The sequence below is a fragment of the Python bivittatus genome, unplaced genomic scaffold (genome assembly GCF_059951505.1).
Source record: "Python bivittatus isolate LINGU-HERP-01145 unplaced genomic scaffold, Pbiv_v1 ctg000840_np1212, whole genome shotgun sequence".
Taxonomy (NCBI): domain Eukaryota; kingdom Metazoa; phylum Chordata; class Lepidosauria; order Squamata; family Pythonidae; genus Python; species Python bivittatus.
The window spans coordinates 44,485,332-44,511,838 of record NW_028277113.1 but is presented as its reverse complement, the minus strand read 5'-3'; the positions used below and the strand labels follow the sequence as shown (position 1 = coordinate 44,511,838).

At 36.4% G+C, this 26,507-nt stretch overlaps 1 protein-coding gene across 6 annotated transcripts in view; it reads right to left on the bottom strand.

Moving 5' to 3' along the window:
- LYN (LYN proto-oncogene, Src family tyrosine kinase) overlaps positions 1-26,507 on the bottom strand; it is a 46,739-nt gene that overhangs the window by 1,659 nt on the left and 18,573 nt on the right. For 3 of the 6 annotated variants that reach the window (XM_088130567.1, XM_088130566.1, XM_088130568.1), the window contains 11 exons: positions 23,597-23,734; positions 17,060-17,105; positions 16,856-16,964; positions 15,539-15,637; positions 15,329-15,432; positions 11,999-12,148; positions 10,722-10,874; positions 7,275-7,457; positions 6,674-6,750; positions 1,405-1,558; positions 481-612 (listed from right to left, as the gene is read on the bottom strand). In XM_088130567.1, coding sequence (XP_087986693.1) covers positions 481-612; positions 1,405-1,558; positions 6,674-6,750; positions 7,275-7,457; positions 10,722-10,874; positions 11,999-12,148; positions 15,329-15,432; positions 15,539-15,637; positions 16,856-16,964; positions 17,060-17,105; positions 23,597-23,728 — 1,339 coding nt within the window. In that variant the 5' untranslated portion in view covers positions 23,729-23,734. Of the gene's footprint in view, positions 1-480; positions 613-1,404; positions 1,559-6,673; positions 6,751-7,274; positions 7,458-10,721; positions 10,875-11,998; positions 12,149-15,328; positions 15,433-15,538; positions 15,638-16,855; positions 16,965-17,059; positions 17,106-22,906; positions 22,942-23,596; positions 23,735-26,507 lie in introns of those variants that run through there. The other 3 variants (XM_088130569.1, XM_088130570.1, XM_088130571.1) reach the window with 2 other exon arrangements.

Below are 26,507 nucleotides of genomic sequence, written 5' to 3'. Positions count from 1 at the left end.
GTAACCTGGGAATGGAGTAGGGCCAAACTTCATTTGTTTTGGCCTCTGAATGCTGCAGTGAGTTTGGCCAGGATTGCATGCATTTTGCCGCCTCCTGTTTAGCAATGGCCATGGCAATACTGGCCAAAAGCATACATTTTAACAACAATGGTTAATGGCCACAACAATAGGAACAAACTATCCAATTATACAAGAATAATGAGGGTTAGAGTTTTGTTGTCTAGGAAGAGATGCAACTGGTGAAACAATCTAAATTGTTGAATTTTAGCTACTTAATTGTGGGTTGTACTGCTGCTTTATTCTAGCTTGGATAATAAAACATTGCTCCAACTGATGTAGCTGCACCCACACTTTCCTACTTCATTTTCCCCTCTGGTTTATCTTTCATCAAATCATGTTTAATGCATACCTTTGATTGACTCTGAAACTTCCCTAAATAGTATAAACAAAACAGAGCAATAAATAGGAAGAAGCACAAACCTGGATAAGGAATTTTTCCATAAGTAATTATTTCATACAGAAGAACTCCAAAGGACCAAACATCCGATTTAATAGTAAAAGAACCATAGTTAATGGCTTCTGGTGCTGTCCACTTGATCGGGAACTTTGCACCTAAGGAAGGACAAACAGTTCCATCTTATATCTTGATTTATGTTATAAACATTAAAAAGTGAAAGGTGGCTGAGAAACTGGAAAGGATTCTGAGGTGATTAGACAATGTCTTCTAGAAAAAATATGGAAACCTGTTTTTCTCCTCATCCCTTGTCTTACCATAATTGCCCTTCATGCAACAGAGAACAAAGTAGGGAAAACATACAGATCGTGGCTTCTGGAATTCTTTCCAACCCCTTTTCCAGCAGTGGTCATAGAAGCTGTCCATATTTTTTCTGTGTAATGAAGTAATATGTTTCCTCTGTTGTGTGACTTAATAGCAACAGGAAGTTCAGGGTGGGCTGCATACTCTTTGCTCCGGGCTATGTAACCAGGAGGGAGGGAGCCTTAGAACAGAGGAACTGCCAAAATTCCAGGTTGTTGCCCAAATCTCTCTCCCAGAGAAATGCATTGTGTGTGTGTTTTTCCCCTGAATTGTTTTTCTCCACAGTTCCCAGTCTGATCGGGCACATTTTCAAATTCGAACTTCAGTTTGCTGGCTCCTCACCCCTACCCCAACATACCATATTGGGTCCTATTTTCAGTTTGTGGAGACGAGTTTTTATCCTGCTGTTAGACAGACCAATAATCCTCAACCTCTTTACATAAATTATTTCCAACATTCTGTTGGGTTGGGAAAAATAAAAATTGGTCCATGTGTAAACACTTCATTAGAAATATCGAAATAAGCAGCCACTGGGGGAGAAAAAACATTCTTAAATACTGTATATTAAATTAAAAAGCAACACCAACCTTCTCTGGCTGTATATTCATTATCTTCAATTACTCTTGCAAGGCCAAAATCAGCAATTTTACACATAAGTGACTCTGAAACTAGAACATTTGCTGCTCTCAGATCCCGATGTATGTAATTTTTTCTTTCAATGTATGCCATCCCCTCTGCAATCTGCAACAACAACAAATAAAGGGTCTTAATTTTCCTACTGTGTTGCCTCACCATCCCATACGCACAGAAATATCTGAAAGCAATTCACTAACAGTAGTTTGTGTTCTACTTTAATATCCCAATTTTACGTACAAGCCTAATATCTCCTTTTATTTGTATCTAAATAATAAAAATAAATGTAAGAATTCATTACATTTTTGTTAAACAGTGGTTGCTGTTTAATGCAGGCTGTTACACTATATTATAAAACATGTCTAAATGCTATATTTGGAATGCATCTGTTTCCAACCCAGAGGGCAGAGGCTTAAATACAAATTTTCCATTTCTTTCCAAATAACAAAAATAGAGACAAAGTAGGTGGCCACTGAGTTGTGTCCTATTTAAATAACTGGTATTTACATTATATTTTTTAAAATACATATTAACCCAGGGGTGTCAAACTCAATTGCACAGGGGGCCAAAATCCAAAACACACTTTAGGTCGCGGGCCAAACAGGATAAACATTTATTGAACACACTAAAATTAAACTTTTAAAACTTTAAAACTTTTAAAACTTAACTTTTTTGAACATAAATATGAATAAAAACAGACAGGAATATTATTCCGGAATAAATCAACTCAAACCTTAAATAACTTATGATATTTTGCTCTCCAAAATATATCCTGTCTAAATTATACAAGTTAGAAATAAAGTAAATGTTAAAAGAACAAACATTCAAATTTCTTTACTCTTATGTCATTTTATATAAAAAATAAACTTAAATTTTAAATATCCCAAAAGATTTTGCTCTCCATAAAAATATATCCTGTTAAAATTATACAAATTCAAAATATGAACATGCTGCATAACAAAACCTGGAAATATAAATAAAATTTGTGCTTTTCAGCAATAACAAATCAAATCATTCAGTTGTCTTTGCTCTTATGTCATTTTATCAGAGCTGGACGCCTGGCATCTTTTTTTGGCAACAAGTTCGTTTATATTTGGTGTGAGGTTCTGTGTTGTGGAGATTCTCAGGATGGACTGCAGGTGCTCATCAGTGAGACGACTCCTGTGTGCTGTTTTGTTAGTCTTCATCACTGAGAAGAGCTTCTCACACAGATATGTGCTACCAAACATGCACAAGGTTCGAGCCGCATGTAGACGGAGCTGGGGCATTTCTGCGGGAATGGAGTGAATAAACTGTGCGGGCCATGCAGTGTCGTACTTTGCCTTCAGTGTACCATTACACTGCAGCTCAATCAGCTCCATCTGAATCTGCACAGGTGCGGTTTCCACATTGATGGCAAATGGGTTGCGAAGCAACTCAAAATTCTTTTTTTGTTCTTCAAAGTCACCAAAGCGCCGTGCGAACTCAGTGCGCAGTACGCTCAGTTTATCAGCAAAGTGCGTATTTGGGAACACTGTTGTGCCGACTTGGTTCAACATTACTTGGCAACAGGAAAGTGGGGCAAGTTGCACTGGTGCATTTGTGTCTCCCATAAAAGCAGCTTCACTTGAAATGCCTTCACTGCATCATACATGTCAGTGATCATGCGGTCACGTCCCTGGAGCTAGAGGTTTAAGGCGTTGAGATGAGCTGTTATGTCAACCAGAAATGCCAACTCGCATTTCCACTTTTCATCCCTAAAATTAGTGGAGTCTTTTCCTTTACTGTCCATGAACTGACAGATTTCGTTGCAGAGCTCAAAAACTCTGTTGAGAACTTTTCCCCGACTTAGCCAACGCACCTCTGTATGATAAGGAATGTCAGCAAACTCTGAATCTATCTCCCACATAAAGGACTGAAATTGCTGGTGATTTAAACCTCTAGCTCGGATAAAGTTTATGGTTTGTGTTACAGTGCTCATTACATCGTCCATCTTCAGGACTTTGCCACATAGTGCTTCCTGGTGTATGATGCAGTGATATGCCGTTAACTCACCAGTACAGTTCTCCTCCTGCATCTTTACTCGCATCCTTCCCACTAGTCCACTTTTTTCACCACACATAGATGGTGCTCCATAGTTGTAAGTGCAATAAGTTTGTCCCAGGGCAGTTTCATGTCGGTTATACTTTGACATACATTTTCAAAAATGTATTTTCCAGTCGTTGTCCCGTGCATCGATTTAATGTCCATTAATTCCTCTGTAACGCGCAAATTGGAGTCCACTCCACGGATGAAGATGGCCAGCTGTGCAGTATCAGTCATGTCAGTACTTCCATCCACAGCAAGAGAGTATGCAATAAAGTCTTTGCTTCTTTCACTCAACTGTGTTCTTAAATCAGTGGCCATCTCACAAACTCGATCAGCAATCGTATTTCTACTCAGGCTTACATTTGCAAGCATCTGCTTTTTGTCTGGACATAAGACGTCAAACACCTTGATCATGCAGCTCTTCAGAAATTCTCCCTTGGTAAATGGCCTGGCTGATTTGGCGATCTCCTCTGCCACGATAAAACTTGCTTTCATAGCAGCTTCACTTTGTGATTTTGCACGGGTAAAAAACATCTGCTGAAGTGTCAGATTCTTCTTTAACTCTTCTGCTTTTTGTATCTTCTGCTCTGCATTCAGGTCTTTCAGGTTATCCTGATGTTTTGTCTCATAGTGCCATCTTAGATTAAATTCTTTAATTACAGCCACATTAGCTCCACAAATGAGACACACGGGTTTACCGGCAATGTCAGTAAACATATATTCAGCCTCCCATCGGTTTTTAAAGGCTCTGTTTTCAGAATCAACTTTTCTCTTCGGCATCGTGAGGGCTAGCTTCGCAATAACTTGCAGCATCATAAGTTAGACTTGATTAACGCAGGAAGCGTTCGGCAAGGCAGCTGAAGTGCTGCCTTATGGGATCTGTAGTTTATTGTGTTACCAGCGCTTCATATAGCCGGGCCATTAATAATAATAATATATAAAATGATCTCGTGGGCCGGATATAATTACACGCCGGGCCGGATGTGGCCCGCGGGCCTTGAGTTTGACACATATGCATTAACCTTTGATTTTGATGGCAATTGCTTCTAAAACAACATTTATTTGGACTATGCCAATCTTTGAAGGGGTGCTTAATTTTATTTATTAAACTGATGTACTGCAGAATCAGGATCAATCTATAACAGGTTGGCTTATAACAGCATACCATAAGTCAAGAATAAAGCAATATAATGGCAATATAATGCAGTAAATTATAAAAGCCATAGTGACAACCTCAGCACTGATAAAGGATTCATTAGGATTTCAACACTCTTTGGATGAATTCTGTGTTCTTGAAAGATGCCTGGGCAGGTGCCATCTGAATTTCTGGTGCAAAACTTCCCCAAAGAAAAATGTTCCCTTCAGGCCCCCACCTTTCCCACCTTATATGTGTGGGGAATTCCAAGCCTGTACCAAGTGCACTGGACAGGCCAAATCTACCTGAAAGTGGCATATGCCTATGAGTCAAGCCATACAGAGTTTGAAAGGTTAAAACCAGAACTTGAACTTGAATAAACAAAGCAACTCAATTCACTGGAAGATTAATAGAAAGATAGAAGTTAGTTGCAGTTAACCTAACCTGAAGCTGAATTTCAGTAACTCAAAAATCATAATACTGTAAAAAGGTATAATGACTATCTGTACACTCTTTCAATACAGCTAAATATATGTAAAAAGAGAAACTCTCTTCTTCTTGTTCCTCTTCTTGAGGGTCAGGCAATGGAAAAATACTTGTGGCACTTCTCATTATACTACTGTAATTGCTGAATGCTTTTTTTTTTAAATATGAGACATATTTAATTAGATTAAACACCTGTTTTAAATGTTATGTTTAAAAATAAACTTGGGTAATTTTAAATCTAAAGTATGATTTATGTTTTTGAAAACAAAGCTGGAATGTTAATAGAAAATAATTCACTGCACTAGAAAAAAGAAAAAGCAAAAAAAAAAAAAACCCAATATGAACAGAGGTATAAAGAGTTGTTGATGTGGCATACTGAGATTTTTTCAAGAGCATTCTGTTAAACCAGGCTGAGGCTAAATTTTACAACAGAAAATTAAATTCATGTTCAAAACACATTTGTTAGAAGACACACTGCTATCTGGTATTTTGACCTGTGGAAAATACTGGCTTAAACACAATCATAATGTACCTAGCTGAAGCTATGTATATTCATATCTATTTATATTTTTTTTCTTACTCCTGTGCTAGGTTTTGGAGTGAATACCTAATAGGGATTGTATGTATTCTGACTAGCTGCTGTTTGATTTAATGAGAAGAAAGTGAGGAAGATGGAAGATGAACAACTATTTACAAAATGCAGTGTGTTTCTCTCCCCCTCTTCTTACTTATCTTCTGTGCCTTTGGCTTCACTGCATCTGCTCTCTTGTAGTAACGGGGCCCGCCCTTTACAAAAGTCATTTCCTCTCTTATTAGAGAAAGGGGAATGCAAATGAACCCACCTCTAAACTTATAGAAATCTTGAAGATTTCTCAAGCTAGTTGGAAGGAGCCCAGTTTCTGTTCCTTCCTCTGAACTGGCTTGAGATAACATGCTTAATGCATTTACATGGATAAAGAAATTCAGCTCCTAATGATTTTTCAACATGATCCAAAGATTAGTCATTATAGCTCTGGAGCTTCTCTTTTCCCAAGTTCATAAACCAAAACAATGAGTCTTCTTGGGGAGTCAGAATCACACCTAGTTAGCATTTCTTGTATTCTCCTTTGCAGTACCAAGTAGCATAGTAAGCACCTGAGGACTGCAAGAACTGTTCTCCTGAAGCAGAAAAATATTTTTTTATACTATGTTGTTACTTGCAGTTAGAATATGTATGCTTATTCCATGACATCAGAGAAGCCCAGACAACAATTCAGAATGGCTGATAGATAGGCAACAGCTCTGTAAACACAATTAATTACTGCTTCATAGTTAAACTGAAGTTTACACAACAATGCTAGCTCTGTTGATAAGCCATAATTATGGTTTCAAGGGATACATTTACATGCCAGTAATCAAGTTGAGCCCAGTTACATCCTACTATACTATGTAATTCGAGAACAATTTATATACTTGAATCTAGACACATCGTTCTATTATTTTACAATAGCAACAAGAATACACTGCTTCTTAATTTCATATCTAATTTTGTTTACCTGAGCGGAGAAATCAATGAGCTTTGGCAGTAGTAATTTTGTCCCTTCTGTACTCTTCAGAAAATCCAATAAGCTTCCTGTGGAGATAAAGCAAGTATATTGGCAAAAAATACAAATAAAGCACAATTATCTGGATTTCCAGATTGTGCTAAAGTATGCGATTTTACATTATGATTTGCTGAATAACCCAGAGTTGATTGAATTTACACCAAAGGTTAAGAAACCACATAATGGCTGAGTGCAAACTGTGAACTTAGCCACCAAGTGAAGTTGTAAACGTTGCTATTGCATATCCCCATTCTTCAAGCATGTTAGGACTTCCAACCGCCACCACTGTAGCCATGCTTTCTGGGAATCTGGAATTTATACTCTCAAACACATCTGGAGGGAACCAGGTAGGGAAAGAATGATATATATAATATATTCCTGCATGGTACTTTAATTTATGGAGAACAGTTTAGTCCAGAAAAAAGCCAACGTCCAGGATAAGAGGCCAACAGTTCTGCCCAGATTCAGAAGTTAATGAAGACTGTCTCTCTACTTCAGAGCTAATGACTATCGGTAAATAATATTTTTTGATACTACATGCAATAATGCCTACCTTTTGCCATAAATTCAGTTATTATGTAAATAGGTTCTTCTTTGGTGACTACAGCATATAGCCTCACCAACTTGTCATGCTGAAGTGTTTTCATCAGGTTGGCTTCTTCCAGGAATGCTTGCACAGACATTGTGCCAGGTTTCAAAGTTTTCACTGCAACTTTGGTATTGTTATTATAGTAACCTAGAATGAGATTGATAAAATGAATCCCAAAAGCTAAATTAATACAAATCTACTTAAATGTAAATATCTAGACATGTCATTTTGCTCTATGCTGTACATATGTGAGAGTCCCGCCTTATCCAACCTGGTATTCCCCACATATTAATTGATCTGGAAGAAGTAATTTGGATCTTGCATTTATTAAATGTAAGGTATGCTACTCATCAAAGCAACCTTTTTTCAGGCTTCCATGTTATACAGAAAAAAGATGCTGCTACTTTAGTGTATCCATACTTCCAAATCATATGTGAAGTGTGCATAACCCTATTTTTCATATTTATCTATAGTCCACCCAATCACTCACTGATGACTTTAAACTATGTACTATCAGATCTAAAGGGGAAAGATTAATATAGCACTTGATTTCTTGAACACTTCTGGAACATTCTGCACAAAAAGTAATTCACTTTAGCACATAAATCTACTTATTGTTGAATTGTCTGAAAAAGGTAATATGTCCTAAGATGGAGAAAAACCTATAGAGGACATGTTAAGGTTGCTGCTAACAGAATCTGTTCAGCACATTTCAGTATCAGGAAAGACTTTTCTCTTAGATAATAACCTTCAAAGGAAAAATGTTAATTTTAATGTTTACATATTTCTGATTTGAACCTTATAGAACTATTTGCTTCAGAGACTTTCCAAATATCTACTCTCTGCTTGTTGGACACTACAGAAAATTGGGAGATGAATGGGCCTACAAAAGCACATTAAGCTCTTAAAACATTTGAATGACTTTCTTACAGCTAAACTGCAAGAAGGAATGTAATACTCGTGACAAACTCATATTTAATGATATCACAAAAATCCAGAAAAAGCCTGTATACATTTAATCTCTTTATATTAGGACACTAAATAAATAATAGCTGTTTCTTAAATTTATACAAAATCGCATATACGACTGACATTTTTTCCCCCAAGCAATGAGGGAGGTTAGGCCCATGGCCACTCAACTAAACAGACGGGGAATGATTTTAAATTTGAATATTCTTGGTAGCGTTAGTGGGGTAACAAAATTTGGTTTTTTGACAAAATCCTGTACCAAAGGTTTTTAAAAAAAATTATACATATTTTACTCTGTGCATTTTTCACAAATTTTATCAGATTTCTTGCTTCTTTTTACATGGAATTAATTCCCATCAAAAATAATGGGATGTATTCCTGAGTGCAGGTATTATATAATCTTTTGAATGCAATTTTTCTACAAAGCAGACCCTCTCTAACGAAGGAAGGTTTGCTCTTGCCTATGAGAGCTCATGTTATAATATAGTTCAGGATGTAAAATGTTGTGAGATTCTTTGCTATTTTAGGTCACTGGATTAAAACACTTATTCTTCTATAGAATTTTAAACATAATAACGGACCTTTCTGCCTTTACTGTCTTCTGGCCTTATTAGTATCTCCTTTCACTAACTTTCTTTGATTTCTTTGCCACACTAAAATCATTATGGCGCACACAAAGCAAAATGCATGTCCTTAGGGAAAGGCAAAGACAACCGAAATCTATTAAGTAATGGGGTTCAGTTCCAGGACATTTCTACATGAGCTGCATGACAAGCTCATTTGCATGATGGCAGACAGTAGCAGGAGCAGCATGTAGTTCGGCTTCACAGTGCAGTAATTTTGTCATTGACTAGCGGTTACTCAGAGGACTACAGTATGCTAAATTTAGATGTCAGAGTGGCTACATAAACAAGAGGAAACATCTTGAACCAGAAACACCGTCCCCTTTCTTTTTTACATAAAGATGCAGGAACATAACTTCCTGAAATTAGTTCTTCCTTTTGCAGATGACAGCACTTCACTAGCCTACAGTATATTAACTCATTTTGCAATTATTATTTTTTTGGTTTGGCAAAACCCCCAAGATGATGCCTGAGAAGCATATTTTATCTGCAAGTCTTATATGAAGATGTATTTTCTGTTAAATTAACAAATCAGCCACCATTGTGAAGGCATGGCCATACGGAGATGGGTTCACTATACTGCAGAGACACACAGTCTGTGGGCAAAAGGAAAACAGAGAATGCAACTGAACTCAACAATCATAGTCAGCAAAGATTTATTCTGCACCACCCAACATTACTGTCAAGTACTGCATAAAGCACAACTTCATGCTTTATTAAAATATATCTCTATTTCTGTATCCTCTGACCCAATGCCTTTTCTCATCACATCTGAGACAGACAAGAGATTCATGTTTGCTATACCATGTGCTGAGTGCAAGTTACATATACACAGGTACTATGTGATTGATTATCAGGAATGTTCAGGGTAATTGTTCAACAACTTTTGGAAGGCCCACTTTGCTCACTCATGACATTAGGGGCTGCAACATTGGGGATTTAGGAACCATACTGAATTTTTTTGAGAGTTACATGAGCGATGTTGGGGTAAGGACACCTACATTCTCTCACACCTTCTGTCACCTCTCTCTTCTTGTACGATCACTCAGGTCAGTGACCCTGATCAACACCATTGTTTCTTGACTGTTAACAGAAATCTAGTGCCAGTAATTACATCTACAGAGAATGCCAGCAAGATCACTCTTTGCCTGCTGCTAATAAGGTTCAAAACAATACGGATAGTTTAAACTTCTCTCTCTCCTCCCACTCCCATGATTCTGAGAAAATAATTAGCAATTGAGAAACAATTAAATTGCTTTCCTATGAGTATGATGAGTAAGCAGTGGAGAGAAGTGGATGGGGCTCATAAGCTACCCAAACTGATTTGAACACAGAACCTCAGTTTTGGACAAAATGTTTCATTTTTCCAAACACACGGACCTGGTTCATTTCCTGCACTGTATCACTGAAAAGCACAAAGCAATGTAGTACATATTTTGAATGCAAAATTATGCTTATCAATAATCTTTTCACAGTTAAGGAACAGATATCATTGTGGAAAAGCACTCTAAGATTCGCATTATGTGGGGTGATTATGCACATAGGTGGAGCCAGGATATTTGTGTTAATCTGGGGGGGGGCGGGTTAGAAATCTTTTATATTCTAAAGCAGTGCTAAGACAATTTTAGGGCTTTACAGTATTGCTTTCATATTTCCTACCTCAAGATGGCAGAAAACAGTATCACCAATTCTTAACAATCATGATCAGAGAAGGCTTCGGATGCTACAAAGGAGCCACAGTTCCCCTCTCCTGCCCACCCTCTACCATTTACATGTTAGAAGCATCTGAAAAATTCTCCACATAAAATGAGCACCTTACCCATCCAAACTTCTCCAAACTGACCCGCTCCAAGTTTTTTCACTAATTTGATTGAATCTCGAGGGATTTCCCAGGCATCTTTATCCCACGGTTTCTGTGGTTTAGGACTAATACATGCTTTCTCTAGCTTTCTGCATAAGCCATCTGGTTGCTCTGTTTAAGAAACAAACATCCTGCATTTGTATCATTAGAAACATATTTGCAGTGACCAGCATACCTGCATTTCCTTTCTTAGAGGATAGGGTATTGCATTTATATATTTAATAAAATAGAATAAACAGAAAAGCCATCATTCCAATACAGCTTCACAATTCCATAACATTGGAGTTGCTGTGAGAAATGCCACAGATTCTGTTGCATTCATTTTTCATCCCTGACTCTAAACTGGCCTATCAGTAAGACCAGTGTGATCCTGGGATATAACTACAGGAAGTTAAATGTGACTAAGTGTATTAGAACTATGGGTACTTACGTAGCCTTTCTTATTTTCAATTTAAAATGTTACTTGATGAAATGCTACCTTGTGCCATTCACAGGAAGGTATTGTAATTACAGCAGCATAGTTAATCATACAACTGGAAAAATCTGTTCACGGCTGATAATAGTCGGAAAGGATGTCTATTGACAACCATTAAAATATATAAATTTCAGTAAGCTCTGTCTGGTGAATATCCAGTGAAATATATTTTGCTAATCATAACAGACCAAAAGGAACTTCTTGCTTACATCAGCCATGATATCCAAACTTATAAATTAATGCTTGTATTCTTAACTAAACATAGATATTTGCCATGCATTATACATTCAAAGAAACATGGAATAGTATTTAAGGAATAGTCTTCAGATATTGCTTCACAAAGGGGGGAATATAGGCATAAAGGGAAAAGAAAGATCTGAAAATATATATATAAAACATTATTGTGAATGAACTAAATTGCACTCCCTTAAATATCAACTGTGGTTTTTCTTTCCCACAGCAAATATGTTCACAAGGCCGCAGTGTTATACAAATAATTACAATGTTGATAATCTGAAGCGTCCCATTTCAAGCCAATCTGATATTCCTTAGACTGCACTTAGCTTATCTTTCTTTCACATTCATGTAAGCCTTTTGATTATTTCAACTGCCACTTTTCTGAGAATTGTCCTGGACTTACACTGATGTTCACCCTTGACACAATTTACCTGGTAAATCAGATTTAAGTAATCTGAAATGTAGAAATGTTTTCAGTAATGGCTAGTATTTGATAAGTACTTCAATAAAGCTACTGACTTACTTTGGTAATGTTTGATCATATCACTGATACAGGAAAAAGTAATCCTTGGAGAAATGTAATAGCCTCCATTGTCTAGGCTTCTGATTTTGTAGTGCTTAACAACATCACCGTTTTGTCCATCATGGTCTCTAATTGATAATGAATAACTACCTGTGGACATAAATAAATAAATAAATAAATACATACATACATACATACATACATACATAAATGCATGCATGCATGCATGCATGCTAGTTGGTTGCTACCTTTAAAAAAGGTAGCATAAAAACAATTTTAATAAAGAAAAGGTTAAACTGTGTCAGCCTTGGAAGGTAGTCCAGATAGGAAGCACACCCAGATGAACTAGCTGTATCTTTATTGTACGGTTACATCAACATAATCTTGCAAGTCTGAAAGTACATTTCTCCACCGTCTCCTTCACGGCCCAAAAAACTAGGGAGGGTCCCTGAGATGTTTGCCGCACCCGTATTCCTTCAGCAGGGTCAGCTGCCTCATATCTCACCATTTCCCTGGCTGCAGTTCTTCCCCGCTTCCCAAGGTCATTCCTACATACCATTATAGTAAGACTAGGTACATCATATTGATATTTTTCTGATGTCTTCTAAATGGATTGGCAATAAAACAATTATTACTTTAGAAAGAAATTATTACTTCTGGAAAAAAGATTGCTAGTTTTGCCATTTGTTGAAAAATGGCTTCTTTAAAAAAAATAAAAGCAGCTGTTCCTGTGTTAACAATTCTGACTCTCCTCTGAACAAACAATGATTCAGAACAAAGGAAAATAATCATGGGACACTGGTTCTATTTTCCCACTATTGTTAATCATCTTATAAAATATTTTTCCCACTGTACCACTGATTCCAACTGCATTTCTTACAATTGTGAACAATTCCATTATGTTACAGCTGAACAGAGATGGATTTTGAGTTTAACAAGTCTCAAAGCAGTGTGAAATAGACATTCCTAAACATACTACAACTATTTCCCTTACACACTTTCCTTTTCTTCACACAACGCAAATCCAGAAACCATAATCACATAGCAGAACTGGCATCTGGAGGGAAACGTTCTTTATCCTATTCCTTCACTGTAGCTATCTATCTATCTGTGTGGTTGCTAGGAGTCGAAAACAACTTGATGGCACATAATCAATAATCAATCACTGGAGCAGATCACAACAAAAGGAGTACGGATGCCTATATACTGAAAGGAAATACATAGATTAAGAACAACTGTACTTTTCTTTCCCATTAGAGAAAGGACATGAGATAAAGATTTCAAAATCCTTTCTTAATGGTAACCTTGTAGTAATAAAAGTAGCAAAACATAGTTATTTTTTCTGCTCTTATCACACCTGCAGGGAGCCATCCAGGGACCTTGTTTAGAGTAACCCAATCTTTCCTGGAGAAGGAGAGGCCAGAGAAAATCTGTCAGATAAAATTGCTCCAACTTGCTCTGAGTTAGACTCTGGCTGTGCAGATCCCTTAGACAATATTAAGGAATAGTTATCAGGTAAGGAAAGGGAAGAGGACAGTCTCCCAGTTGGTTAAAGTGCCCCAGAATATAACATCTGCTTGGATCCAGGCAGTGGCAAACGCATCCTTGAGACAGGGGATGCTCCCTCTGCTTCTTAAAAAGGTGGCTATTTGTCACATCTTCAAGAAGCCAGCCCTGGATCCAATGGTATTGGATAATTTTTATCTGGTCTCCAACCTTCTCTTTTTAGGGAATGTTGTTGAGAAGGCAGTTAGTTTACAGTTCCAAAGGTCCTGGAGGAAATGGATTATCTGGACACTCCACGATCTCTTCAGTGGCTTTCAATACTATTGTTCATGGTAGTTTTCTGGACTGGCCAAGGAATGGAAGGGATGGTATTACAGTGGTTCTCTTCCTTCCTCCAAGGCTGGTAGACATGGGGGTGGAGGGAGATTTAACATAAAAACCCTTCTCTATGGGATCCTCAAGGTTCTATTCCCTCGCTACTCTTACATATCAGCCACATGAAACCACTGGGTAAAAACAATTGGTGGTACAAGGTCAGGTATCCTCAGTATACTGATGATTTCCAGTTACACAACTCCAACTTACAGCAATCAAGTGATGCTGTAAAGGTTCTTTCCCAATACCTAGAAACTGAATGGGAAAGAACAGGCTTTGGCTCCATCCAAGCAGTAGTCAGAGACTGTGGGTTTGGGGATCCACCACTTCTAGGGACTCTCCTCCATTAGTTCTGGGTGGAGTTGGATTCCTCCCAGACAGAGCTGGTGCACAGTTTGGGGGTCCTCTTATACTCTTGGCTCCTGCTGAAACAGGAGATAGGAGCCATAGCCAGAAGGGCTTTTGCAGAGATGTGCAAATTCTGCACATTCCTAGATTGAGGGGCCTGGCTCACACTCACTCATGTCTTAGTCACCGCCCATATGGACTACTGCAACATGCTCTTCATGAAGCTGCCTTCCACCTGGAAGCTGCAATTGGTCTAGAATATGATAGTATGAGTAATTATGGGCGCAACTTGGTGTGCCATTGTAACATTACTGCATTGTAACATCACTGGTCTCCTAAATGTTTCTGGGTAAAATTCAAGTTGCTGTTTAATACCTATAAAGGCCTTCATGCTACAGGGCCAGGTTATTTGTGGGACACCTGTATTTCTGCTTGTCCCTTGATATCTGGCAGGTAGGCTTCAGGTCCCTTCTATGAAGCAATGTTACCTGGCAGAATCCAGGTGCCATGCCTTCTCTGTCACAGTCCCTGCCCTATGGAACAACATTCCCCTTAAGATTCAGATAGTCATAACCCTGCTGGCCTTCTTTAAGGCCCTGAAAACCTGGCTCTTCCCTTGGGCATTAGGCCAGAGCATAAGATGAATCTTCCAGAATAAAAGTTTTTTTTTTTTTTTAAATGGACTACATAATTGTTGGCATTGATTATTCTGTTATTCTGTTCTGGTGTTTGATGTGTTTTGTTTTTATTCCTTTGTTTTTATGCTATTATCCAACTATAAGCTCTTTTATGAGTTAGGCAGCCATATAAATCAAAGGAAGGAAGGATCAATTTGAACAGCAATGTATATTATAACTACAGATACCCTCAAGTCTTATTCCTGGTTTCATTATCAATTGATTATCATTAGAAACCTAGCAAGAGTGGAAAAGTCTATGCTAGATTCTGGTTCCATGAATGGAAGGAGCTTTTCTTTTCATGGAATACCCATGATGTTGCAAGTAAATTTTATCATACAGAAGTTTGTGTTATAGAAGTTTAAGAGTTCTAAGACAGAAAATTGAATTTATTTTCAGCTCTAATGAAATCCAGAAAACCTACCTTTTAATGTTTCACTCTCTCTGATAAGGAATGCTCCAGGAGCATTTCCTGGTGCTAGAAGTTGCCTTTCTGCATCTTTTCTGGTTATATCTTTAAAGAACCATCTGAAAAATATTATTTTAAAAAGTTACATATTTTTATTCTTTTCCAATTGAAACAGAGAAAAAAATAGCAATGGAAATCAAATATTTTAAAAGAGAAGAAACCTACTCTTCTGTTTCTAAGGTGTTGACTTTTGCAACATAGTTGCTTGGAATAAATCCTTCTTTCTTAGTCAAAAGGGATTTAGCCCTCCACCATTCTCCATGTCTAAAAAAAAAAAAAGAATAAAAAAACCACCATTATTTTGGTAAAGAAGACTTTACTGATCAACCTTAGCGACATTCAAAGAAGCTTACATTTCAATTGTGGGAAACGATAACTATGTTCAGACATCATACTAATCCAGGATTAATGGTTCGGCATGAATCACATCCAGTGAAACAGTTGCCCTATTTAAGGCTTATCATCCAAATGCAGAATATACAACTTGCTTTGTCTAACTGTATAATACAGCCATAAGCAAAACCACCAAGTATATTTGACAGAAGTAACCACATTTTCTGTTTGTAAGGTGCACCAGGATCTTCACTAACTGATAATAAGCTGTTTTTCAGACAGCTGGTTAGGAAGCTAAGCTAGTAGATCCAAGCACTTCCATAGGCAGCTATTAAGCTCGGTTTAGCATGCTACTGAAGTATGCCCAAAATATTACCTGTTAACTATATTTGGAATCAAAACTGGTTTGAGACCTCATGCATATTAGGTCCTGCATTCACTTCCAAAACTTCAGTTTTAGATGACTGAATATTTGAGGAAATATACAAGTCAACATACTGATAACCACATTAACTTCTGTATTTGCATTTCCAAGGAAAGTAACAGTATTTCCGTTAGCAAAACAAATCCAATAGTCTAAAGATTAATATTTTGATTAAAGCAATACTTTATGGCAGAGGAGAAGCAGTGAATTTTTAAATGGAAACAAATGTTACGTGGATGTATATGGCTATATAGGTATATGTATGTAAATGTGTTAGTACAACACATTTACAAACATTTTGAATGGGAAAGAATGGGAACATAAGCTGCCTTTTAAAAAAGATACTATCTGAGCCAGCATTACACACTTAGATTAGAGGTGATATTGCAGGATTTCTGCCTCTGATCTTTCCCATCAACCAATTCTTCAATGAGAGATCCTAGAGATTGGATTTGAAAGTATACAGAAGCTGTATGTGTTCCATCAGTCCTTTTATTAGACCCTTCCAATTGGCCAGCTGGTCAGGACAGGCTAACCTGAGTGACAGTGCATACCTTGTGAACTTCATGGCCAACGAACATAGACTTTCCCAGTTTTAAGCTGGCACACTCATGATTTTAATAAGAATAACCAGCTCTGGCCTACTGGAATTAAAATGGCCAATCTGTCTCATGATTACCTAGAAGTAAATAAAAGCAGCACACACTCAAGAGTTCTATACTTACTCCTCCAGAATTCTCATTTTTTCTCCTTTTTTGAAGGACAAGTCATCTTCATGAATGCCATCGTAAGGGTATAAGGCTATTACAATGTCCCAATGTTCTTTCTCTTCCTCTAATTCAGAAATGCAATAAGTATATTCTTAATCATTTATTATATTCAAACAATGGCAATTTATTGTAGTAATCAGGGACTTGCTATAAACATACCTTCATTACAGAACCTTTGACCTGGTAAAAGAATATCTTCATTTCCCTAAAATAAAATAACAAGTTATTTGATATCACCAGACTTATTGTAATTTAAAATACAGATCCTATAGAGACTTTTCCTAAATTTATGATTTTATTTTGGGCTGCGGTTTAAGCATCTGCACTGGGATTTGAAATGTCTGCACCTACAAAATTATCAGAAAATCTGTATCAGAATACAGCCACTGTGGGAACTAAATGGTTCCCCTTTTGCCCGAACTACCAATGACCTTCTCTAAGCTTCAAAGCTATATAGGTTTATAAAAATACTCATGAAAAAAAAATTGCAAGAACCAACTGGGCAGCTGTATGTTTATAGAGCAACAACTAAAAAGTGTTTAATACACCTATTAAAAAAACAAAGGAATTCCATGTTAACAAGGACTAATATACTGTACAACCTAATATGTTCCACTAGGCTTACTGAGATGGGATTTATTCAAAGTCAGCATGTGTTCCTTTTTAAATTATTTAAAGTCATTGGGCAATTCTGCAATACTAGGCTATTCTTTACCAAAGAACATTTATGACAAAAATTGACTATTTTGACTGGAATATCAGTATTTTTTTGTGGGTTCCCTGAAAATAAAATTGACCTACTTTTTAGTAAAAACAAATGCTTTTCCATTTTAGAACACAGCTTGTGAATATATCACTAGACAATTGTTGATTAATCTTCAAATGATGTATCAATCATCCAGTAAGAAGGGCCAAATTTAAACATTAAGGGGCTCTTGGCAAAGAATCCACAATGCCCCCCTTCTAGATCACTGAGTTCCAACTGTGTTTATCCAGTGTAGAAGAGTCTCATGTTTTCAGTAATGCTCCTGAGGTAGCGTCAGTCCAGAATATTGTAAGAAAATTAAATGGAGCATATCCTTGATGTTCCATAGAGCACTGCTTTTTCTAAAGGAGGTAATGATGAACTCCAGCCAATCCTGGAACCCTGCTGTTAGTAACTGAAATACTAGTCATCAGCAATGCTTCTCCATATTATGTTAAAGGAAGTACACATGAGCAGCTGATGCATCAGCTGTGGAACACAACTTGTAAAAAGAAATCAGTCCAGAGTTACCGAGGCTGAATTTACACTAAAACATGTTTTGTTGAATAATCTGGAAGGACTGAGTTTATATACAGTACTAATCTAAAACCTAAATATAGCTTAATGCCGTGGTTTTCTGGTTGGTGGGCATTTTTGGAGTTATGAAGGCAGATTTTGAGCACTTTTACCAAATGGCTGCTGTAACGGGCATGGCTGATCACAGAAGTCCCATTTATCAGCTGGCAAGCTGCTTTCCTCCACCTCTAGACTATACCCGAGACGCTTTTCAATAAGGCTGTGAAACAATTGGGATTAGAAGGAAAAGATGATTTAGAGAAAGTGTGGACTCACATATCACACCTGCTGGCACCTCTTTAAATCAAATGCATCTTTTCCTGGGATTGGAAGCAAGATCAGGAAAAGTCCAGCTTCTTTAAGGATTGCTAGCAGGTGCGGAACGAGCAACTCCATGCATTCCAAAATCTCTTTTCCCTTTCAAATCCAGATTGCTGCAGATCCCTAATGTCTAACCTCTCAGCTTATCTTTGCCAATTTTTTTCCCCTGGGCAGGTAGGCCGAGTTCTAAACAATGCAATAAAGTGCCATTTTATTTTCTAATAATGCTCTGGGCCTAGAGGCATCATTCACTGAAATGCAGATTTTATTTAAGGTCAGTGCTTGGTGGCCTACTACTTTTTCTTTTTCATTAAAACCAATCTTGAAGAAGTAAAAGCATGCATGGCAGGGTTTAGCACAGTGTGTGACCCAAGCTGGTTTTTTCACCATATGATAACTGAAAAACAGTTATCCTGTTAGGGACAAAAATGCCAGGTGCATCATCAGGTACTCAGATCCAAAACTGTGGATCCAAAACAATGATACTAAGTTTTTGGTCTCAAACCTTTCTTACACTGAAGTTTCTGTTGCAAGTTATCTTCCTTATCTGCAGCAGTTTTTTTTTTTAACTGAAAAAAGTGCTTTATGAAGGCATCCATCTTGAAAATGGAGACACCCCCCCCCCATGGCATATGTTTCATGAGAACAACTGCAGTATCTCTGCAGGATTTAAAAAGTGTCCATAGTTTTAAAAGGATGTTGTACACTGGAGATGATATAAGATAACATTTTTCCATGTGTATGGGAGTACATATGATAAAAAACCTACACAGCTCCTTACATGGACACTCTGTGCGTACAATCCACTGCAAAGGAAGAACATAAAAACAGCTTTGCTGGATTAGGCCATGGCCCATTTCAGTTTAGCAGTTTGTTTCCCACAGTGGCCAATACCTCTACAGAGCCTGCAAGCAGGATATGGAGGCATATCCTTCTTCCACCATTTTTTCTCTTCAGCCAGTATTGGGAGGCACTCTACTCCCAACCAGGAGGTAACATGGAGTCTTTAAGATGGATCTGTCCTCTGTGAATTTATCCAATCCTCTTTTATAGCCATTCAGGTTTTGACCAGCATATCTTGTGGTAATGAATTTATTTCACAGGTTAATTTGCACTGTGTGAAGAAATACTTCCTTTTGTCTGCTGTAAATCTTCTTTCAATCACCTTCATTGAATGTACCTTGATCACAGTGTTTTGAGAGAGGGAGGAAAACTTCTCCTGCCCACTCCATGCCATGAATGATTTCATACACCTAAATCATATATTCCACAATTACATTTACATTTGGTTTTTTTTTTTTAAATTGCTATTGTATTATTATAAGATGCAAATAATACATTACATTATTAGGGTACAGTGGTATTTATACAGTATTGACTAGAGATTATTAACACTATGATGATTTAGATAAACCTTTAAAGATTTGTATTAATATTAATATTATAAGTTTATAAGTTTATACTAATATTTACTATGATTTCTAAAATATTAATGGATTAATTAAGGATAAGGTTGCTTAAATTGTACATCTACAGCTGAATGTAGCATTGATAAACAGCTGTAACGTGCACTGAATTATTTGTTATATAATAAAGGTTTCTATCTTAAGCTTAATACTTAATACTACGGTCTCCTTAAGTCACGGTCATGTGAGGTCTTGCTTAACGACTGTGTCGATAGCAATGGAGTTGCCAGTACCAATTGTGGTTGTTAGGCAAAGACTATCTGTAAGACCAAAAATGGTGACTGACACATTACACCTATAACTAGCCATGCGAAGACAATTAAACAGGTGAACAAATACTCTGATTAATCCAATCTTGTAATTCTTGTTTGATCTACTTTCAACAACCATAGACTCTTCTAAACTGAATATTCGAAACTGAAAATGATTTATTCTTACAAAGCAGAAGGCTATAAAAGAAGCCTCTGAATGCTTAGAGCTAGCAATTTTTATTGTGAGAAACCTTGTTAAGAAATGTAAATTAATGCACCTGTTGTTCCAATGCAGGAACTGGAATAACAAGAAAAAATCTTTGTTAAAACTGTCAAGAAATTGGCCAGATCTGGAAAAAAAAAATAATTTCAAATAACTTTCTGAAAATTTTACCTGACACTGGAATAGCTGTTAAGAAGTCCACAGTACAGTCTAGCTTATAGAACAGCCATATTTGAGAGTTGTAAGAAGGAAATCTCATCCCTTAAATTATAATCTAAAGCAGGCAGAGCTCTGATAAGCCTCAAACATTTTAGAACAAAGTGCACTGAGCCATGGAAAATTATTTTTACATATGGTCATTGCTGCAAGACTATTATATGCACAAAAATGGTTGGAGAAGATGACAGAACTAGCAGAGATGGTAAAATTAATTTGTTTGCTTAGAGGAAAATCAACAACTACATTTATTAGTGACTGGAAAGCTCTTATAGACTTTTTGCTGAAAAAAGAAAAAATGAACTGATGATTTATGGATTTGATGATTAGAAAGGGTAGATTATGGAAAGAAGGAAATTATGATGCAAAGTTAGAGAAGGTAAAATATAAATATGCTTATAACTGCTGTTAAGAAGATCGGAAGCCACTTCTTTATTACTTTCTCTTTTTTTCTTTTTCTTTCTTTTCTATTTCTTTTTATTTATTTCTTTTTCACTTCCTTATTGCTTTTCTCTATTCTTTTTCTCTTCAATTCAAAATTTGTACTGTTTTTATTCTGTGAAAACATCAATAAAAGTTAATAGTAATAATAAAAAGAACAAAGTATTTTGAACTGATGGCCACAACCACACAATTTATATTTGCAAAAAAAAAAAAGGACAAGTCATTTAAAGAAAATAACACCTTGTCGATCATAAACTATAGAGGGGTTTTTATTATACGTTGGGGTGTGTGGCAGGCAGTAGCACAAAAACACTGTGCTGGTGGAAGAAAAACATACTTAACTAACTAAATATTAATAAATTCTAGAAACTAATGTCCTACAGTCAATGAGAAAGCTGAAGCTGGAAAGATATTTCAACAAGTTAACAATCTGAAACATACCTCCACATTGATTATGCACTTAAAGAAAGATTTTGGAACGGCCCTCACTGTCTCCAGACTTGAGTATTATTGAAAAGGGTAGGGAGATTTCAAATATCCAATGCATGCAAGGAGACCTAAGAATACTTCTATGCTAGATTGGTTCTTCAAGAAATAGTAAGAAAAAAATTCAAAGACAAGAATAAAAAGATTCTTAGCTAGTCACAGGAAATGTTAGAAGCTGTTATTTCTGTCAAACGGGTCTGACTAAAAGGGTATCCAAACTTCTGAACCTGTCATATTCACATTCTGAATGTGTCAATAACGGCACCCAAACAGTACACAAACACTAAGCATATATTCAGTTTTGTAGAATGATGTTGAATTTATCTTTCTACAATGTAAAGGTTAGGTCAGATATTAATGGATACACACAGTTGGATTAGGGATGCCTAAACATCTGCATCCAACTGTATGAGGAGTTTTTTTTTTAATCCGTTCAATCTTGTCTGATTCTCAGAGACTGCCTGGAGAAGTCCCTGCAGTTTTCTTGGCAAGGTTTTTCAGAAGTGGTTTGCCACTGCCTCCTTCCTAGGGCTGAAAGTGACTGGCCCAAAGACACCCAGCTGGCTTTGTGCCTAGGCGGGGCTAGAACTCCCCGTCTCCCGGTTTCTAGTCTGATGCCTTAACCACCACACCAAACTGGGTCTCATGGGGAGATATGATATAATATCATATTATATAAAAATATTATATAAAAATAAACATAATAAATATAATAGGGACAGGGGAGGAGAAAAAGAGCAAGATTTTAGGAATTATTATTATGGGGAGCTATAATATTTGCTAAAATCTTGCTCTTTTTCTCTTCCCCCTGCCCTGCTCCCAAGGAAGCTTCCTTAAATACTCTCTGTCTGCTTAGTTTTTTTAAGTAGTACAAAATATATAATCAAAAAAGAATTGAGATTCCTGGATGATAGGATGTATGATATACATAAGTAGAGGTAGCCCTCGTTTAGTGACCACAATTGGGACTGGCAACTTGTTGTTAAGCGAAGTAGTCGCTAATTGAAACCATGGCTGTGCTTATGATCTTCAGATTTCCCTTGCTTTACAGACCTGCAAAAGTCATAAACGTGAGGATTGGTTGCAAAGTTACTTCTTCATCACCATTGTAATTGTGAATGGTTGCTAAATAAGCCAGTTGCTAAATGAGGACTACCTGTAGCCTATATTCAGCCTATAGCTGAAATATGAAGACTTGATGAGTATAAAATACAGAATATACCTTCTCTCTCCCCTTTTCTCTACACACACACACACTTTATTTGAACAATTACTTACTTCTTAGCTTACATGATGCTTAGGGTTAGGGTTGGGATTAGCGCATGCAACATGTTCCTATTTCTGTTAAAATAATGTAGAAAATCTCTTATAGGGATAATGCAGTTCCTAATTTTCATAAAGCAATTTTTTTTCCAGAAAATAACAATACCCTTAAAATTTATTTGTTCTGTTTTGCTATTTTCTTTTAAAATGTCATATATAACAAAGAAAATAAATCCTAAAGCAATTTCCTTCATGGTGGTAGCATTTTAAAAAGATATATATATATAGAAATGGCACTTGTTAAAAAATGAACTAACGTATCTCCAAGATTCCACAGTGAAACTGACACTGCTTAGTGATTTATAAATGTAGTGCTATATATTCAAACTGCTCTTAGCTGGAACTGAGGCCTCAAAGGCACAAGGTTCTGGGTTCCTTATACATTCTTTGTGGGCTTAAGAACCCACTGCCACAAAGTTAAACTGCAGACCAAGAAAAGGGTAATTTTAATTGCTGGTTATGTGTTTTTTAAAAATAAACATTTAAGATCGGAGTCACTCCACAGTGAGATGGGCAGTGACAAATTTGAAAAATAAATAAAATAAAATAAAATAAAATAAAATAAAATAAAATAAAATAAAAAAAGATATGCCAGTCAAGCTGCAATCTCACTGTTGGAATTCTTCCCTGAAACTATCTACTTACTGGCCTTTGCTGTTTATTGGACGTTGGATCCCTCACATAAATAGTTCGTTCAGTTTTACGTACTGATTTGTTCTTCACATCTAGCCCATCTCCATGCAGACTCTCTTTTTGTTTGGATTTTATACATCCCATATTTCCCTGTTGGAACAAAGCAAAGCAATAGAAAGATTAGACAAAAATGCTGTAATATGTATTCACATAGTCAAAGCTATATGAATTTGCAGGGGTCTTTCCAACTTGGCAGCATCATCTAAATAATAAGATATTATCCTCAAAGAGATTTGTGCTGCATCTTTAAACAGACAAAATCATTTAGGCACTTTGGTCCAAGGTTTTATATAGTGCTTCTATTTTCACTTTATATTGCATACAACCCTAAAAACTGATATTTGTATGCACCATTTATCATATCTGAATAAAAGGGGTTTTTGCTTTATCTTCAGCATGAGTCATTGACATGTATTAAATGATTTATACATAAAGTTTATCAATAACGTTCCAAAAATGTTCTTACAATATCCTTGTATATCTAAATATAAGGAAAAATACATTTCCCACATCAAAGTCTATTTCCTCTAAATCATACTCCAATGATCTGCCTGTTAATAGAAATCAGTGAGCAAGAGCTCTTAATGGATGTATAAATGAAAGAGCCTAAGTGCTGAAATCCATGGCCAAACCTTCTAAATGGACAATATCCCAACCCTACATCATTAGCTCCTACATATATATGACTATAAACTGAGCTGGATTTACTCAGTAAGTTGAAAATAAAGTCACCTTATTTAAGATTGCATTCAGACAGGGTAGGAGGCCCCATGTTCCTAAATGCTTTGTGTTAAAGACCAATGCTTTCTGTCAAAATTGCAGAAATCCTGTATGTTTGCAGTTATGTGTATAGTTATGAAAATTTTATATTTAGATATTTTGTGGTTTGGGTACAAATGCATAAAAGGAAATATTTTCATTCCTATTCTAGTTAAACGCTCTGGGAGTTTTAATGAGGTGTTTTGTTTTTTTGATAGAGAGCTATACATGGGCAAATATGCCCATGGTCTAGATAAGCATATGATAACCGCCAGAGTTGCACATAGTTTAGTGCCAACTGACATATCACTTCATTCATTCCAATGAGAATGTTCAAAACAGAAGGACAAGGAATTAATGTGGAGAACGGGGAATTGGATTTAAAAAAAAAAAACCATAAAATTAAAACTATGCTGAAACCCATCTTCTAACGTTCTAAAAGGCATATGTGTGTGTGTTTGCTATTGTTGCTTTTTGCCCATTTGGAAAGAGCCTTCTCTTTTTCTGCCTTATGCTCTACTTTTGCCCCCTCCTAATGTCTTTTGGTAATATTTTTGAGCATACTGTGTTGTTGAAAGGTGGTGAAGGGGTTGCTATCTATTTTTTCCACTTACATTCCCTATATGTTCGTCCTTTCTAAATTTAAAATTCTTATGATCAGTTCCCTGAAGTGCTGGAAGTTGGAAAAGTGCATATTACTTGAGAGATTATGGTACAATGCTCTTGAATGTTTGCTGCAATCATGCAAGGCCTCATATCATCAAAACCACATAATATTTCATGACCACGTGAAAAATTTTTTATTGTTTTATTTGGAAAATCAGAGAGCTCATGCTTTGTGACTCCTGCAGAATGAAGGAATGTAATCACATGTTCCTTAGCCATCATTTCAGCATAGCACTAGATAAGGCAAACAAACAGCAAGTTCATAAAAGCCTATCAAGAAACTAAAGGAAGTGTCAATCCACTGGCCCTTTTATTCATAAGAAAGATCCCACATAAAGCAACACAGTTGCTTTTCACATCAAGTTCTTTCACATTACATAATAGTAGCTTGATAAAGTTCTATGTATAAGAAACATTATCATCGTAGTTGCTGAATATATTCCTGATGCATATGAAGTGGATGAAGTTCTATCTAAGTTCTCAAAGAGACATCAAAAAATTAAAGGTGATTTTAAGCACTGTAAAATCACAAGACGTATTTTGACATTATGAAACAAAATTAAACAAAAACATTAACAAACAAAATCTTAATGAACAGGAATGGAGAACCCAAAGCCATCTTAACATGCTCTGGCAGTGCTGGGAGACGAGAAGGAAGGATCCTGATTGAAAGATTGGAATTTATCTGTACTTTTCCCTTAATACAATTTACCTGTGTATTTTATATTCATTATATTTGTATTTTTAATGTTTTAACTCCGTATGCTGCTTTGAACTCCTGGTTTGGCGGCTTTATAAGTCTAATTATTTTTAATTAAGAAAAACTGGATATAAGACAAATTGAATAGAGGCAAAACTCCAAACTGTTACATTTTGTTGCACATTCCATTCATATATAATCATCTTTTATGTGTTGAGAGTTAAGTACTTTCCTGTTTCAAGAACTAGCAAATTCTCCTTTGTATAGTTTTATCCTGAAGACATGGATACAAGTATAAATTATCCTGTTGCAACAAGTTTGCAAAAATGCATAAGTCACTTGTACCCATGACTTAACAGTACACTTAAGTTGACTGTATGACCTTTGATCCATAAATTGCCTGGGAGAGTTCTCTTCCCTACTTACTCACTCAGGAAATATTAACACTACAGCCTGGCCTCTGTACTTTAGTCCTGAGAGATTTGTGACAAATCCTTTCTCCCACCACTTTTTTCTTCCACCTGAATAAGAAAAAAATAACAATACAAATAAATGCCTCTATGGAATGATCCAGAAATTTGGAAGGAAAGGCATGAAGCTTGAGACGATAGAAACTAAAAATTGGGGTGGACATTGCTTTAATGCCCATCAAACTCTGCCCCAATCTACCTTGATTATTTTTTAGATACTTTTAATTATTTTTTAAAAATGTAGGTAACACCTTAAGGAGTTAGAGGA